A 15,873-nucleotide genomic window follows, 5' to 3' on the forward strand; every position below is an offset into this window, starting at 1 on the left:
GCTGGAGATCATTTGCGATGCTCCATAACTTTGAATCCGTCATCCAATGTGATTACAACAGGTAACTCAGGATTTGAATTATTGCAAAAGCTAGGCATTCCTGAACAGAAAGGGAAAGTCTCTGACCGCCAAAAGACAAGGATCTGTTGTATCTTCGGATTTCTGCTAATCCTTAAGGTAAAAACAACAAATAAGCAGCGGCAGTCTAAATGCAAACTTTTATTTGGACACACAAAGAAAGAGCGTCCTTTAGTTGAGGTGCACAAATATTCACACTCTATTCACCTTCTTCTTCGCAGACGGGCGGGCGCAGCCATTTGAATCTTTTTGGCTCGAGACTTCCGGTCTCATACACTTCCATTCATTTTTAGACGTTAAAAACTGCTCTTACGCTGCTTGATGTTGCAAGCGGATTTTTTCTTATTATATTATTCTACTTGGTCTGTATAGTAATGCAAACATTTGTTTGTAGAGCAAGTAGTTTGACCGTTTATTATTCCTCATTTCTCCCATAGGCAACTGAATCGGAAGTTCTAAAACAATCGCGAAAACAGGCGCACTTCCGCATTTTAGAATAAGGTCAACAGAACATCTGGTAAAAAAAAAAACAACTATAAATATTACAGTTCTTTTATTGGCTGTGGTTATAGTTTCTCTTTAAAAATCACTTTAAAGGACACCTGTTATGCAAAATTGACTTTTATAAGGGGATTAAACACCATTGGGTGGCAACAGTGTGTGAACATAACCAACTTTTAATGTTAATCATTTCTTAAGCTTATTTTTTATAATAACGCTTGATGAAAACTGTCTGCAGAAACACTTTGATTGACATTCTTGCTTTGTACGTGTCATCAGAGGGGGAAAAGCCCCACCCATTAGTGACCAGCTTAGCCTCATTAGCATAGGAAGTTAGTCTTGTTTTTGAATCTGCCACTATGCTGACACACAGCATTTGTAGCTCCGCCTTTTTTGAAAAGAGCACTCAAATTTGAATTCAAAGCGACAGACACCAAAATGGCACAATTAGGATCAAAGGCCAAAAGGAGCAGTTTTAAAGAGTTATAAAACATTATTTTATCACTGCTGCATCAAACATATGCTTGATAAGTTGGCAGTTCATTCCAGTGTGGCGACCCCAGAACAATAAAGGGACTTAGCTGAAAAGAAAATGAATGAATTTTTTTTCTCCTTTTTAAATGTTTCCCAAATTGTTCAACAGAGCAAGAAAATTTTCACAGTATGTCTGATAATATTTTTTCTTCTGGAGAAACTCTATGTTTTATTTCGGCTAGAATGAAATCAGCTTTTAATTTTTTAAACACCATTTTAGGGTCACAACTATTAGCCGCTTTAAGCTATATTTGTTTTTAATAGTCTACAGAACAAACCATCATTACACAATAGCTTGCCTAATTACCCTAACCTGCCTAGTTAGCCTAATTAACCTAGTTAAGCCTTTAAATGGCTCTTTAAGCTGTATCGAAGTGTCTTGAAAAATATCTAGTCAAATATTATTTACTGTCATCATGGCAAAGATCAAATAAATCAGTTATTAAAGATGAATTATTAAAACTATTATTTAGAAATGTGTTGAAAAAAATCTCTCCGTTAAACAGAAATTGAGGAATAAATAACATTACAATCAAAATCAGAAAAGTTATTAGTTACTATAACTTTAGTTGCTAATTACTTTAACTAATGAACTAGTAACTAATAGCTTTTAAAAGTTTAAGTCATTGTATAAGCATAGTTAACCTGCAGTATATAGGTGATGTCCTTGTGTACATGTTCAATGTAGTGTATTTGTGTATTAAGTGTATGTGTTGTGCTCAAAGTCTTTGGTTGGCATCACCTCTTCACAGGTCTTGAATCTCTATCAACATATTCTGCATGATCTTACTATACATGGCTAAACCTAATACCCAAACCCAACTACTACCTTAATAGTTATCAATAAGCAGCAAATTGGGAGTTTACCCAAGCACGGGTTGTCAATGTAATGTCAGATTGACGTTGTACCCCTATGCATGGGGACGTTGCACTTTGTTTGGAAATGAAAATCGAGTTAGCGTCAGAACCCAACGTCAGACCAATGTCAATATCTAACGTCCAACCTAAAATCAACGTCTAATGATGTTACAGCTTGACGTTGTGTTGACATTGCCACTATGACGTCTATCAGACATTGGATTTTGGTTGCTAAACCTGAGGAATAAATGTTAGTATTTGACGTCAATATAACATTGGTTTAAGGCGTTGGATTTTGGTCGATATTCCAACACAACCTAAAATCAACCTAAAATCAACCAAATATCAACGTCATTTGACATCATTATTGGACACCAAAATAACGTTGTCCTTAGACCCTGGCTAGACAATTAATTTTGGTCACCTGATATCACGACCTAAACCTAACCTAACATTAATGTCTTATGATGTTGTGTGCTTACTGGGTACTGAGGCAAATGGTTTATTCATAGTGAGAATTGTACCTTTAGATAAATTTTGACCAAATACATTTTTAAATTTCTCAAATCTCCTCTAGATAAAATAAAGCATGTAATTAAAAGGTAGTGTGAGTTAAGCAAATTCAGCACCTCTGTTAGTGACGTTAATGCAGCATTTTCACATGTTCTCTTTTTCGCTCCTGTCCGAGACATTCACCTCTGGGTCTTTGGAGGGTGGATGGAGGGGTGAGTTGATTTTGGAGAGGGGGAGGAAGCAGACTTAGGTCAACATTGTGCTACTTTCCCAAAGATGCATATCTGTCCTGAACAAACATGCGGTGTATTTATAGGAATTCAGCATCCAGCTCAAGCAGCATGGGGCCAATTGGCTTTTTAGGGTTTGCCATGCTGCAAAGCTCAGTGGGGTTTTTTTAATTAAATGATTTACACTTAGACTTAATAGGAGATGTGCCTGTGGCTAAAAATAACAGCAGCTTGCAGCTAAAGCATATGGCAAACACTTTATGCTAACTTCACTCAAATTAACAGATTAGTATTTCTCTCTGGGGAAAAAAGGATGACTGGTGAACAGTGAAAACTCCAACGCTATCTCACGGCAATTCTTAACTTGGCGAATTCGTATTAGTTTGCATGATCTCATTCATAAAAATTTGTATGATTTGCTCATCCCCCAATGACAATCGGGTTTAGGAGTGGGGTTTGGTACAACCCTAGTAGCAAAGAATTCTGGCCCAGATTTGGCATAAAGCTGGCACAGCAGGCATTCATCCGGCACTGGCATACAGCATGTGGGCCAAACATGGCCCGGGTTTGGCAGAGGTGGCACCGTCTTTAAGGCGGCACACAAGATTTGGGCCAGATGAAAAACGTAGTATTTGGCCCAGATTTAAAAATTTGATAAGTGGGCCATGTGAGTTTGGCCAGTCTTGACCCACATTTAAAATACACTAAAATCATTTTTGAGTAAAGAAAAAAAATTCTACCAATCAGGTCACTTTGAGAAAAAGCGTGCCCATAGTGTGCCTAAAGCGCATCACTCCATGGTTTTATCAATTTCATTGCAATCGTGACACACCAACCTATCTGGCCCAGTTCAGGCCCAGTTATGAGTTATTAACTTGGCTGAGACTTGGCCCAGATATGGTCCGTGTTTGGCCCTTGTCTGGAAGCCAGATTTGGTCCAGTCATGTACCGTAATTCACTGCGGCATGTGGGCCAAGCAAAACCTGATTGTGTGGGCCAGAGCTGGGCCAGAGAAATTTTGCTATGTGGAAATGCCCCCTTTTAAAAATCATACAATTCCACACAACAGAACTCGAATTTGTACAAATTAGCTACTAAATTGACAAAACATAAATTAGTTATGTTTTTACATTGAAATACAAAAAAGGCGGAGCACATTTGAAAGAAAAAATGCATTCTGTGTGAACGGCCCCTAGCTTTGTGTCCAAATGTTGGTGCCACAAACCAAGCACTGATAGAACACAAGCATGTTGTGTGTGTGCTTGCTCATTTAGTTATTGTTTAAGGTTATTTTGGTGATTTCAGTCAACAGAGTCAGTCATCATTCATCTTCTCATCGGTAACATCAGTCTAAACATCAGTTTCTCTGTAATTGAGTGTAATCAATTAGCATCTTTGTGGACACTTTCATTGCTTCACACTAAATGTTTGCTGCATTTATGAAGCATTCATGTCTTAAAGTCAGTCTGATGTGTTTTTTAACAATGCTAATTTGTGTGGACAGGATTTACAGGACTGATTATTATAGGCTGATTTATACTTCTGCGTTGAGTGATCGCGTGACCCACGGCGACCGCCTCGCACAGTCATTTATACTTGCATTTATATGCGTTTATAGTTCTGCGTTCTTTTTGTTTTGCTCTGAAATAACACTTTCTAAAAGCTAGCAGGCAATAGGTTTTTATCCTCTGTGTCGACTTTCTTCGTAGGTGTTTTATATTTTCTGAACGCTACCTTAACGTACAAGCAGCTTAAACTCGCTCATTCAGAGACCAGAACCGGCAGAAATGCAACAATATTAATCATAAGATGAATGCAAAACAATAGCTTCCATCAAGAGCTACTCATGAGACTCGAAACTTGTGAACACTCGCTTCAAAAGTTTGCTTGGCTCTCTGTCCAGCCCACACTGATCACAGCTACTAAGCTGACCAATCACAGAGTTTGCGCTATGCATCGTTGAGACGCGTAGTTATTTTTTTTTTTATGATTATTTATTTATTGCAGAACAAAGCCAGCGTACATAGCTAGCACTCACTATATACAAGCCAAGGTTTGCATTAATTGAAAATACATAAAGAAATGAAAAATAATAGTAAAATAAAGACAATAAAATAATAAATGAATAACAATACACAGAAAAAGAAAAGCTTTGGGGTGAGAATTAGTGTAGTTACATTTATTGAGAGGTGCACGTCACGGTGCGGTGAGGGCTATGCGACCGCGCGAAGACCGCACCGGAGCATTCATGTGCACTTGACGCAGAAGTATATATGAGCCTTTATACTCCGTAATCACCGTAGACAAAAAATAAATAAACTTATGCAGTGACTGCAGGTTGAAGGAAAATAACTCGGTATAAGTATCAATATAGCACTAAAATGAACTTAAGTAAAAGTACATATTTTCTAAACTACTCATTAAACTACAATTCCTGAGAAAAACTACTGTTAAGGGGGTCACACACCACAAGCGCCGCGTAGCGCCAAGCAGCGTCATGCATTTCAGAGTTCTAAACATAGGTTTCTATCAGGGTTCACACAGCGGTGCTGCAAGTCGGTGGCGCCCAGCCATGACTCAGGACACAGTTGACAGTTCTGCCACGCCACAGAGCGCCATCTGATTAGTTTCATTTTAAATACCATGCGAATGTGCGCGTCTGGTGTGTGATACTTTCAACTGTCGTGTGTGCGCCATGTCACGAGGCTGAGCGGCGCATCCGGTGTTTGACGCCCTTTACCATGATTAACATTTGTAATTCCATAATTTACAGCACAGCAAGTAATAAGTGCAAAAACATAACTTGACATTTGTTTTGATAATGCATATTTGCATTTTGTACAAATGTGAAATAGTTAAAAAGTTAATAAATTTCTACTTAAAACCTATGGTGGCATTTCAATATTTGATATAACCCAATAGTGCAGTGGCACGGTGGCTCAGTGGTTAGCACTGTTGCCTCACAGCAAGAAAGTCACTGGTTCAAGACCCAGCTGGGTCAGTTGTCATTTCTGTGTGGAGTTTGCATGTTCCCCCCGTGTTAGTGTGGGTTTCCTCTGGGTGCTCTGTTTTCCCCCACAGTCCAAAGAGATGCGTTATATGTGTATTGAAAAAACTAAATTGGCCGTAATGTATGTGTGTGTGTGTGTGTGTGAATGAGTGCCTTGCACGTAGTTGTGCATTTATACTTCTGCATGCTGTTTGTTTTACTCTGCAATAACACTTCCGAAACGCTAGCTAGCAGCAGGCTGTCGAGTCCCTTATGAATGCTACCTTAATGTACAAGTAGCTCAAACTCGCTCATTCAGATGTGGGAACTGGTGGACATGCAACAACTTTAATCATAAGGTAAACACAAATCAAAAGTTTCCATCTGGAGCTCCTTCACAGGATCGACACTTGAACAATCCCTCCATCAGGCTTACTCGTCAATGTTACCAAGCCGGCCAATCACAAAGCTTGCGCTATGCGTCTTTGCGATGTGTAGTTACATTTTTCAAGAGGGGCGCATCAGTGTCAGCCACGACGAGGGCTATGTGACTGCGCTAAGGTTGCGCCTGACCATACATGTGACATTGAAGCAGAAGTTTAAATCAGGCTGTAGCCGAATGAATGAATATTGCATAGTGCAAAATACAACTTAATACAAAATACAACTTTTCAAATCACAAGTGTCACCATTAACATCATATTTATTGTTATTTAGTTACTCAATAAAACATATACATATATATACAATATGCAGGAAAACAGACAACTGCACTTTACATATTACTTTAAAAATTGAAAAGAAAGAAAGAAACAAAAAAAAAAAAGGATCTCCACATTGTCATTATTATAACCTTCCATCTAACCCTTTTCAGGTCAATTGAAGCATGTTTCTAAAGAGTATAAGATTGCCTAAAAATTACATGTGCAATACCAATGTTCTGGTTTCTACTTGTTATCCATTTAACATCAAAAGAACATTTCCTCTTAACCATGTGGCATACCAGTACTGAAGCATCCCGGGTGTTTAAGAAAATAATATTGAGAAAAAAAAAAGTGAAACATGGAAAATGCAAATGTAAACTTATTTTAGCAGTACTGAGAAAATAAGACACTTTAGAGCAGAGGGGCCCGAAGTAGGGCCTGCGGGCCTAAGTTAGCCAATGGTAACCTTGATTGGTGATGGGAGTTGATTGGGGAATGCCTTTGACAGAGATCTTCATTTCCAATATAGCATAACCATTTGTTTATTTGTTTAATTGAGGAGCCACAAAAAAGCCAACTAAAATTAAATGTTGTAAATGAATCAGACTTTTAAAATGTAATTACAGCCACTTGACAGACAGATGCACAAGACATCGGCAAGCAAAGCAAGCCAAAGACAGGAGCAGCTCGACTAGTGTATTCAGCATTGATCTCCATTGTGTTATAAATGGGATTGTTTATGTTTTTTCTATAGTTCCCTGCAGGCACACAACATTATAAGAAATTAATATTAGATGAGATTTAGGTCATGACGTCAGGAGAACAAAATTCAATGTCTAGCCAGCGTCTAACGACAACAGTATTTTGACGTGCAGTAGCGACGTCAAATGACGTTGATATTTGGTTAATTTTAGGTTGTGTAGGAAAGTAACCAAAATCCAACGTTATATGTGATAGATGTCATAGTGCTAACGTCCCCACAACATTAAGGTGTAACATGATTAGATGTGGATATTTGGTTGATTTTAGGTCGATTTTAGGTTGGACATTGGACATTGAGTTCTGATGTCAACCCAATTTTCATTTCCAAAAAAAATCCAACGTCCCTACGATGTTGGGGTAGGTTGGGATACAACGTCAATATGGCGCCTTGTTGACATCATGTGCCTGCAGGGTTCATTAACAAAATGTTAAAATTGATACTGCGTCATTAATTACAACCCAGACTCATTCTGAAAACGTATCTCTATATACATTTCTGGAGAGCACCAAATACGACCAAGGACCTATGTTTTTTTGCAGTTTTTGTTTACGCGAATCCACCAGAGGGCACTGTGTACACTTTTTAAGTGCCATTCGTGCCTGCTGTTCTTGAGTAAATCCACCATAGGCCATTGTCGTCTGACTGTCCACCCTCCTCCTTTCCTATACCCAACCAATAGTATTTTCCAAAGCAACGATTGACACGTCCACCCACTTCCCTAAACCCAACCAACAATTTTCAAAAGCAAACCAGAAAAAGAAAACCCCTTTTACCACGTTTTCAGATTTTACCACATTCTCGCCCTTATATTATAATTATATATATATATATATATAATTGACAAACTGGTAACATTGGGAATGCCTTCCAAAATGAGGAAATTGGTCACCTTTTCATTTACAAAATAATATAGCACCATACCTAATGATTTACATAATTAACGATCTCTAGAATCATATATAGGGCAATGTTTTCAGAATGAGCCTATGTTGATTAATTAGTATGTTTTACAGCTACGTTTTGTAGTTTAAATATTAGCAAAGTAATTAGATAATTACACATGGCAAGTTTGATGTAATATGGTTTGGAATATTCGACTTCAGCTCGCAACCCTCAATCAAAAAACAAAGTTAGATTTTTGGCCCTTTATAAGAAAGAGTTTGGGCACCCTTGTTTTAGAGTAACCAAAAATGTTGTGGTAAAGCTGATGGTGGATCATTGAATTTCCATGAAACGTCTTTTAAAAGGATTTCCTTGACACTTTTACTAATTTCCCAAAAAGCCAGCAGGCTGTACAGCTCACGATGACCAAATTTCAAAGCACTCTTCTGTCTCTCCATAACAAAAGAATGACTTGCCCTGAGGGTGAGAGGTCAGAAAAAGATCCTAGATCTGAGACAGAATCTGGGTTATTTGATAAGAAGGAACAATAAACGGGGGAAAAAGAAAGAAATTGAAAGAATGCACAAAAAACTTGATGGATAGAATAGCCATCAGAACATACAGAGGTCTGGAAATACAGCATCAGTACTGGTATACTGTTATCTGGTCTTATGCCTCCCAAAATACCACCCTACAGAAAGACTCGCTGTGATCATTTTTGTTTTCTACAAAAAAAGGGGGGCACAGATTTTCCTGACAAAGAAACATTGATTAATCTTGACTCCGTGTAAAAAGGGAAGTCTTGTTTCTGTGTCCTCATCGTGGAAGTTCTTTTTCTGCTATTTATCTTCAAGTCAACGCAGCTACGAATGTCCCAAACCGATTCGAGATGTCCGAGTGCAGGGAACGCCATGAAGGAACAGGCCCTCCGCGTCCCTTTGACTCCCCGAGTTCATCTGTGCAATGGACTGACAGGCACTGGAGATGAGAACCCATACCTCCAGCGGTCCCAGAGGAACCTGCTCCTCCTCCGCTCTTATTTTGAGTGAGGTCTGCCTCTGAAATAGGGAAAAGGAAAAGAACGAAGACATCAGTTGTGATTGACAGTTGACGTTACATTGTTTTGCCAGTAGATGGCAACCGAGATTGTCATATATGCAGGGCCAGACAGAATCTGCAAACATTTTCTGCTTTTTCTGTGCAGAATTTGGTAAAAAGCTGTGGATTGATATTAGGAATATAGTATCTAAAAACAAAGAATGATAAAAGAAAGGATACCTTTTATTTAAGCTTTACAACATACGTACAATTAGACAAAGGACGTTTCTCATATAATATCTCTACTAAAAACTCTAAACGCTAAAAACTGGCATAGTACTACACTGTAAAAAAAATCTGTAATTTTACAGTTTAAAGAACGTAAAATAACAGTCGTTAAATTACAGAAGTTTACTGTAAAATAACAGTTGTTGAATTACAGAAATTTACTAAAAATTTAAATTTAAGTAAATTTTTGTAATTTAATATCCGTTATTTTACAGTAAATTTCTGTAATTTAATGGCTGTTATTTTACATTTTTTCGGCACCGCAGCTGTAAAAAAAAAAATATTTTTCTTACAGTGTACAAATCATTCTACGGACTACAGATCCAGTCATGCACCACTCACACGCACCTGTTCCAGATTCCGCTGATTGCACACACACACAGCCAGAGGATTGTTACAGACTGAATACAAGGACTATTTATACAGCACACACACACACACACACATACACACACACACACACACACACACACACACATCAGTGCTGAGTCTTATTTATTTCCCTTATTTAATCTGGGGTCGCCACACCACCAATTTTAGCATATCAAATTCACCTGTACCACATGTCTTTGGACTTGTGGGGGAAATCGGATCATCCGGCGGAAATCCACGCGAACATGGAGAGAACATTCAAACTCCACACAGAAATGCCAAGTGACCTAGCTGAGGCTCGAGCCAGTGACCTTCTTGTTTGAGGAGAACATGCTACCCACTGCGCCACCCCCTTGTTTTACTGTTACTGTGAACATTATGATGCTTTTCCCTTGCCTTGCTTTGACGTCTTTTGACCCTCGCCTTGTTTGTTTGTTTACATTGTATGTTGCGGGGATGGACCACTCGTCTGTTATTTAACCATGACTCTTGATTCCCTGTATACATCTGTTTGCCCCTGTTTTGACCGTTGCTTGCCTGACCATATCTGTGTAATAAACCTGCATTTGGATCCACACTTCCTTGTCAGCATTCTGTCACATAACAATTACTTAACAATCTGTATTGTAAATAACTCATAGACACATTGCATATTAGGCAATAAAGTGACTGAAAATAATATAAAAACTGAATAAATATATATGTACCCAAATTTACATAAGTTCATAAACTGGGCTATGGAAATCTGTGGATTTCTCTAAGCATATATTTTGTATGAACCTACTTACGAGCCAGTTGTAAAGACTTTTATTTTGAAAACCACCAAAACCAGCACTGTCACCATCATTAATCCTGAATAAATGCATCAGTTAGCAAGATTATTAGCAAAAAACAAATATTACAGAACGTAACGCAATGAGGAAAGTCAATATTCCTTTGTTGTAAGATTTAAAATTTACCATTAGAAAATGGACTGTTAACTGGAGATGTGAATCCATGAAGTGTTACTTCATACAAAATTAATTTTAGACGATAAAATTACTAAACTATCATTTATTAAAAAAAAATAATAAAAACAAGTAACAAAAAAAAAAAAAGGCTGTTTTAGGACCTTTGACCTTGTTTGACCTAATTTATGTGCATAATGACTCTAGGAAAGAATTGACCCACATGTCGATGCCCTGCCCCCCTTCTTATTTGAGCCACAAAACCAAATCCATACCCAGGTTTATAAGAGGCTGTATTCAAAATGTCACAGCGAAAGGTGAAAGGTGAGACAGGGAATTGCATTAATTTTATACACAATCCACATCGTAATAGTTTTTAACATACAAACAGATGTTCAAAAAAATAATAAAACTTGTTAAAAAATCTTTGGAAATGCTTGTTTTAGGTTTGTAGATTATCTTAAATCATCGTTTACATTAAAAGTGCCATATTAAGCTACAGAATACAGTTGAAGTAAGGATTATTAGCCCTCCTGAACATTTTTGTTTAACGCAAAGAAGACACATTTCGAAACATAATACTTTTAATAACTCATTTCTAATAACTCATTTCTTTTAATACATAACTTTTGACTAGATATTTTGCAAGATAGTAGTATTCAACTTAAATAGACATTTAACCTTAACTAGGTTAATTAGGCAAGTCATTGTATAACAGTGGTTTGTTCTGTAGACAATCGGAAAAAATTATAGCTTAATGGGGCTAATAATATTAACCGTGAAATGGTTTTTAAAAAATTAAAAACTGCTTTTATTCTTGCCGAAATAAAACAAATCAGACTTTCTCCAGAAGAAAAAATATTATAGGAAATACTGTAAAAAATTCCTGAATCTGTTAAACATCATTTGGGAAATATTTACAAAAAAAAAAATTAAAAACCACAGGAGGGGGAATAATTCTGACTTCAATTGTGAGCGTGTGAAACATAATTCTAGCCAATTTTTCTTTCCATACTTTCAGTTTAATGGCATCTTAATGGCATTCATGTTGTAAATTAAGTTGTCATAAATAATAATGACATCGGACATGTCGAATATATTAAAGGTAAAACTGTAAATCTTAGCTAAATGTTTTCTAAATGAATATTCAGCAAATTAAAAATGTGTGACAGTCATCTCTGCTCTCTCCTACAGACAAACACCTTTACACACACACACACACACACGCACTAACACTAACACACAGCCATTTTGAGAGACGGGCGCCTGGTCTCGCCCTCGAGCCTGTCTGGACCAGTACTGCAGAAAGAAACGGTAAGGTGTAGAGAAAGGTCAGTAACCCGAACCCATCCCCCAAACCCTGAGGAGAGAGGACACAAATAAAGGGGAAAGGAATCTAGAGAGGAGACATTTGTGGTAAAAAAAAAAAGAGGTGGGATTGTATTTCCTAACACCATTAATACAAACAAAAGCACCCTGATCTTACGAGGAATTATAAATATTTTACATTTTGTCAGTTTAGTGGCTAATTCGTACAAGCTTAGTTGTACGAAAGTGTATGATTTTAAAAGGAAACCCAACACCTAAACCCGATTAATTCATGTAGTTGAGCAAATCGTACTAAATCAAATGAATAAGATCGTACAAATTTATACGAATTAAATAAAAAGTTTCGAATGAGATAGCATTGAAAAACAACTAATTTTATTTGATTTACCATTAATCGAATACGTTTGAGTAAAACATGACTTTTTGTTTTATTTACTGGTGACAGTGATTATTTTAACTACTTCTATAAATATAAAAAATGCACAATACCAATGTTTAACTTCAGAAGAGCTCTAAATAATCATTATTCTTATGCTGTGTTCACACCAGATGCATCATGCGTAAAAAAATCTCGCTATTTGCGCATCAAAGTTTTCGCCATTTGCGCATCAAAGTCACTTCATTTGCGTGAAATTCACTTCACAGCAGACAAGGATTCTGTGATGGACAGGGCTTCTGTCTGCCTGGTGACTCTAGTTTCATTGCTAAATGGCTAGCATGGTTTTTATTGAGAGAATAGCTGTGTTTATGTGCTTTAGGAAGGCTGAAAAACAGGGTAGATTCGTTCGGTGCCATGTCTGAGTTCACTGAATCCTTTCTGAGGAGCACCCAGCTCTGTGAGTTCATCAACTCCTCCAGAAACTACACCTGAATGATGGAAACTTTCAGCGGTGCTTTCAACTGAGCCGAGTCCAATTTGAAGAGCTGTTGTCTGCTGTCGGCACGAGGATTTCCCCTCGAAACACCTACAACAGGCGCTACGTCATAATCACGGGGCTACAAGAGAGAGCTCCTGATTGGGTAACGCTACTGATTGGTTAACGCCAACTCAAGCGATTCGTGCAAATTGCTCAATTCACACAAATCGCATGATTCGCATCGCCTCATTCGTGTCAAATATTAGCATTTTACTTTTTACACACCTGATAAACTCAGAGAATCAAAATTTTCAAAAGCCGAAATTAAAAGACCGGATTTATAGGTGTATGTTTGAGAGTTAAACTGAATTTAGTTTTATTTACTAATGACAGTGATTATTAAATCTAAATGGTAAATAAAATGTCACAACATCGATGTCAATTTTAAAAGGTTATATCGCATTTTATACAGCACAATACCAGTGTTTTAACCTCACAAGTTAAAATTTCAGTATTACGTGGAATAATAAATGAAAACAAATTCAAATTAAAATTTATTTTGATTTTCTATATGATCAAAACATTAAGGATTGTTATCAGACAAATTTTACTCTTAACACACACCTAACAAATCCTGAGAAACTGAGAATTTGCAAGTGGCCTCAAATATACATATACCACCCCCTCATCTTCACATGCCTTAGGCAATAACACACACACACACACACACACACACACAAGCACACGCACACAGTCCTTCTCTTGTCATACGTCCTGCAGAGTCTGCCAATAGTCCATGATAGCTGGGCACAGCAGGCTGCTCACAGCCTGGATAAGCAACCAAGCATCCCTCCCCACCCAGCACACACGCTTACACACACACACATACACTTAGAAACTGCTCCCCCAAACACAGACACACACACAATCATATATACATAGAGAGAGAGATAGAAAGAGCAATGTGACAACTGTGCAGCCCCAAAACACACACACACACAAACACACTGTAAAACACTACTAATGTATGCATTAAAGAGGCTCAGTGCCCATGCCAAAACACAGCAGCCAAGGATGATACACATAATATGATGTCCTTGATGTACTTTAATCTTTAAAGCCACACATAACATATCCTTTAAAAAAATGCAGTTTTAAATTTTAGTATTAAAATCAGCTTCCAGAAATGATCAGATGTGCACCAACATTAGGCATGTTCAAATCAAGACTGAAAACACATCTGTTTAGCTGTGCCTTTACTGTATGAGCACTGTGCTACGTCCGACAGATTGCACTATTATGTTTTTTCGTTTTCTTTTTCATTCTTTTATAACCTATTTTAACACATTTTAAATTGTTTTTATCTGTTTTTAATCATTTTTATTTTCTGCATTTTATGTCCTAAACTTGTCTTTTTTATTCCTGTTTATGTAAAGCACTTTGAATTGCCACTGTGTATGAAATGTGCTATATAAATAAACTTGCCTTGCCTTAATATAAAATAAATAGCAAATTAAATTTGACATTTTAAATAAACTAAAATACATTCAATAATGCGTTAAAGAAAAACACTTTAAATAATTTTTTTATTGTTTATGTATTGAATGAGGATGCTTTATCTAATATTTAAATGTGCTCAATTGCTATTCTATTAAAGTTTATTCAAATGGTAATGACAACAGAACATGAGTTGCTCTAGAAATATATTTTTATTATGACAAAAAAAGCAAAAAAAAAAAAAAAAAATAAACACTGAATAAAAAATAGTTATGTTTTTTTTAGATCTAGCCCGCTCCACAATTCACACATTACTGTCTGGCTAGTTTATTTCCTATACTTATGCTAAAAAGGCAACAATGATCCAACCTTCCTGACCATTATCACCAGTAAAGCCTAGAAAAACAGGCCATCAGTATATTGTAAACCGATGGGTTTATATATTCTTTTACAGGTTGGAAAGAAATAATTTATTCATTAATTATAGTTTTGTAACTATTAAATTGTTTTAAATTCAATAATTGTAATATATACATCAGTGTAAAGCCTATAAATGGTGGTAAAAACATATTTCTGTGATTGTGTACCTGGTCCCCACTTTTGCCATGGCCTCTTTTGACTTTAACAAATGTGTCCCTCAGGTTTTTCCAAACCTTTTAACAAAAACTTTCCTCCTTTCCTACGGCTGTTGCAATTTTTAGCCAGGAATTATTGATCATCTGGTTATTTCTATGATCACGCATCATAAAGATGTATGTACAGTCATATTGTTTCAGACAAAATCTCTTTAGTGATTAATATTCAACTCAAAGCAGTTGTGGCACCACGCAAACTGTTTACTCAAATCACAAAAAAAATCATGCGCTCCGCTGACCGAAATCATGTCGCGCACCCAAAGGGAACCTCCGCAAACTCATCGATGACATCACATTCGCCGGGTGCACTCAAGCGAACTAGCGAGCACGTCGAGTATAAACCAGGCTTAAGTTGGCGGTTCATTCTGCTGTGGCGACCCCTGATTAATAAAAGGACTAAGCCGAAAAGAAAATGAATAAATGAAAACTGCTAATTTTTATGACAAAAGTCGTCACACTTTATTTTAACGTACAGTTCACGCTATTAACAAATCAATAACTAAGACTTTTAGCTCAATGAATACTTACTAGCGGCTTAATAATAGTTAGTAAGGGCCTACTCACACTATGCCATCCGTACCGTGCTCAGTCCCGTTTCCCGGATCGTTTGAGAAGTGTGAGTGCGCTGAATCGGGCTCAAGCACGGTTCACTTGGCCGGCCCTGGCCCGGTTGGAAGAGGTGTGCCTGAGCGCGGTTCACTTGGGCTTTGGCGCGGTACGCTTGTGTGTGAGTGCAAAACATGCCAAAGCCCGAAACTGAAAGCGAGACGTGACTTTTAAAGGGCTGTTTCATATGGATTTATTAATCATTCTTACTGTTCAGTGAACGCAAACTGCCGTAGTTTATTAAAGACGCAA

At 37.2% G+C, this 15,873-nt stretch overlaps 1 protein-coding gene across 2 annotated transcripts in view; it reads right to left on the reverse strand.

The window, feature by feature from the left end:
- The window catches only part of mn1b (MN1 proto-oncogene, transcriptional regulator b), a 65,463-nt gene that overhangs the window by 29,440 nt on the left and 20,150 nt on the right, over nt 1–15,873 (reverse strand). The window contains exon 2 of one of the 2 annotated variants that reach the window (XR_015491920.1): nt 8,013–9,110. Coding sequence is in view for 1 of the 2 variants with exons in the window: in XM_087254370.1 (XP_087110496.1) it covers nt 8,902–9,110 (209 nt within the window). In the remaining variant the exon portion in view is untranslated. Of the gene's footprint in view, nt 1–6,388; nt 9,111–15,873 lie in introns of those variants that run through there. The other variant, XM_087254370.1, reaches the window with a different exon arrangement.

This window comes from Danio rerio, chromosome 5, assembly GCF_052040795.2.
Source record: "Danio rerio strain M-AB ecotype USA chromosome 5, GRCz13ab, whole genome shotgun sequence".
Classification (NCBI taxonomy): Eukaryota; Metazoa; Chordata; class Actinopteri; order Cypriniformes; family Danionidae; genus Danio; species Danio rerio.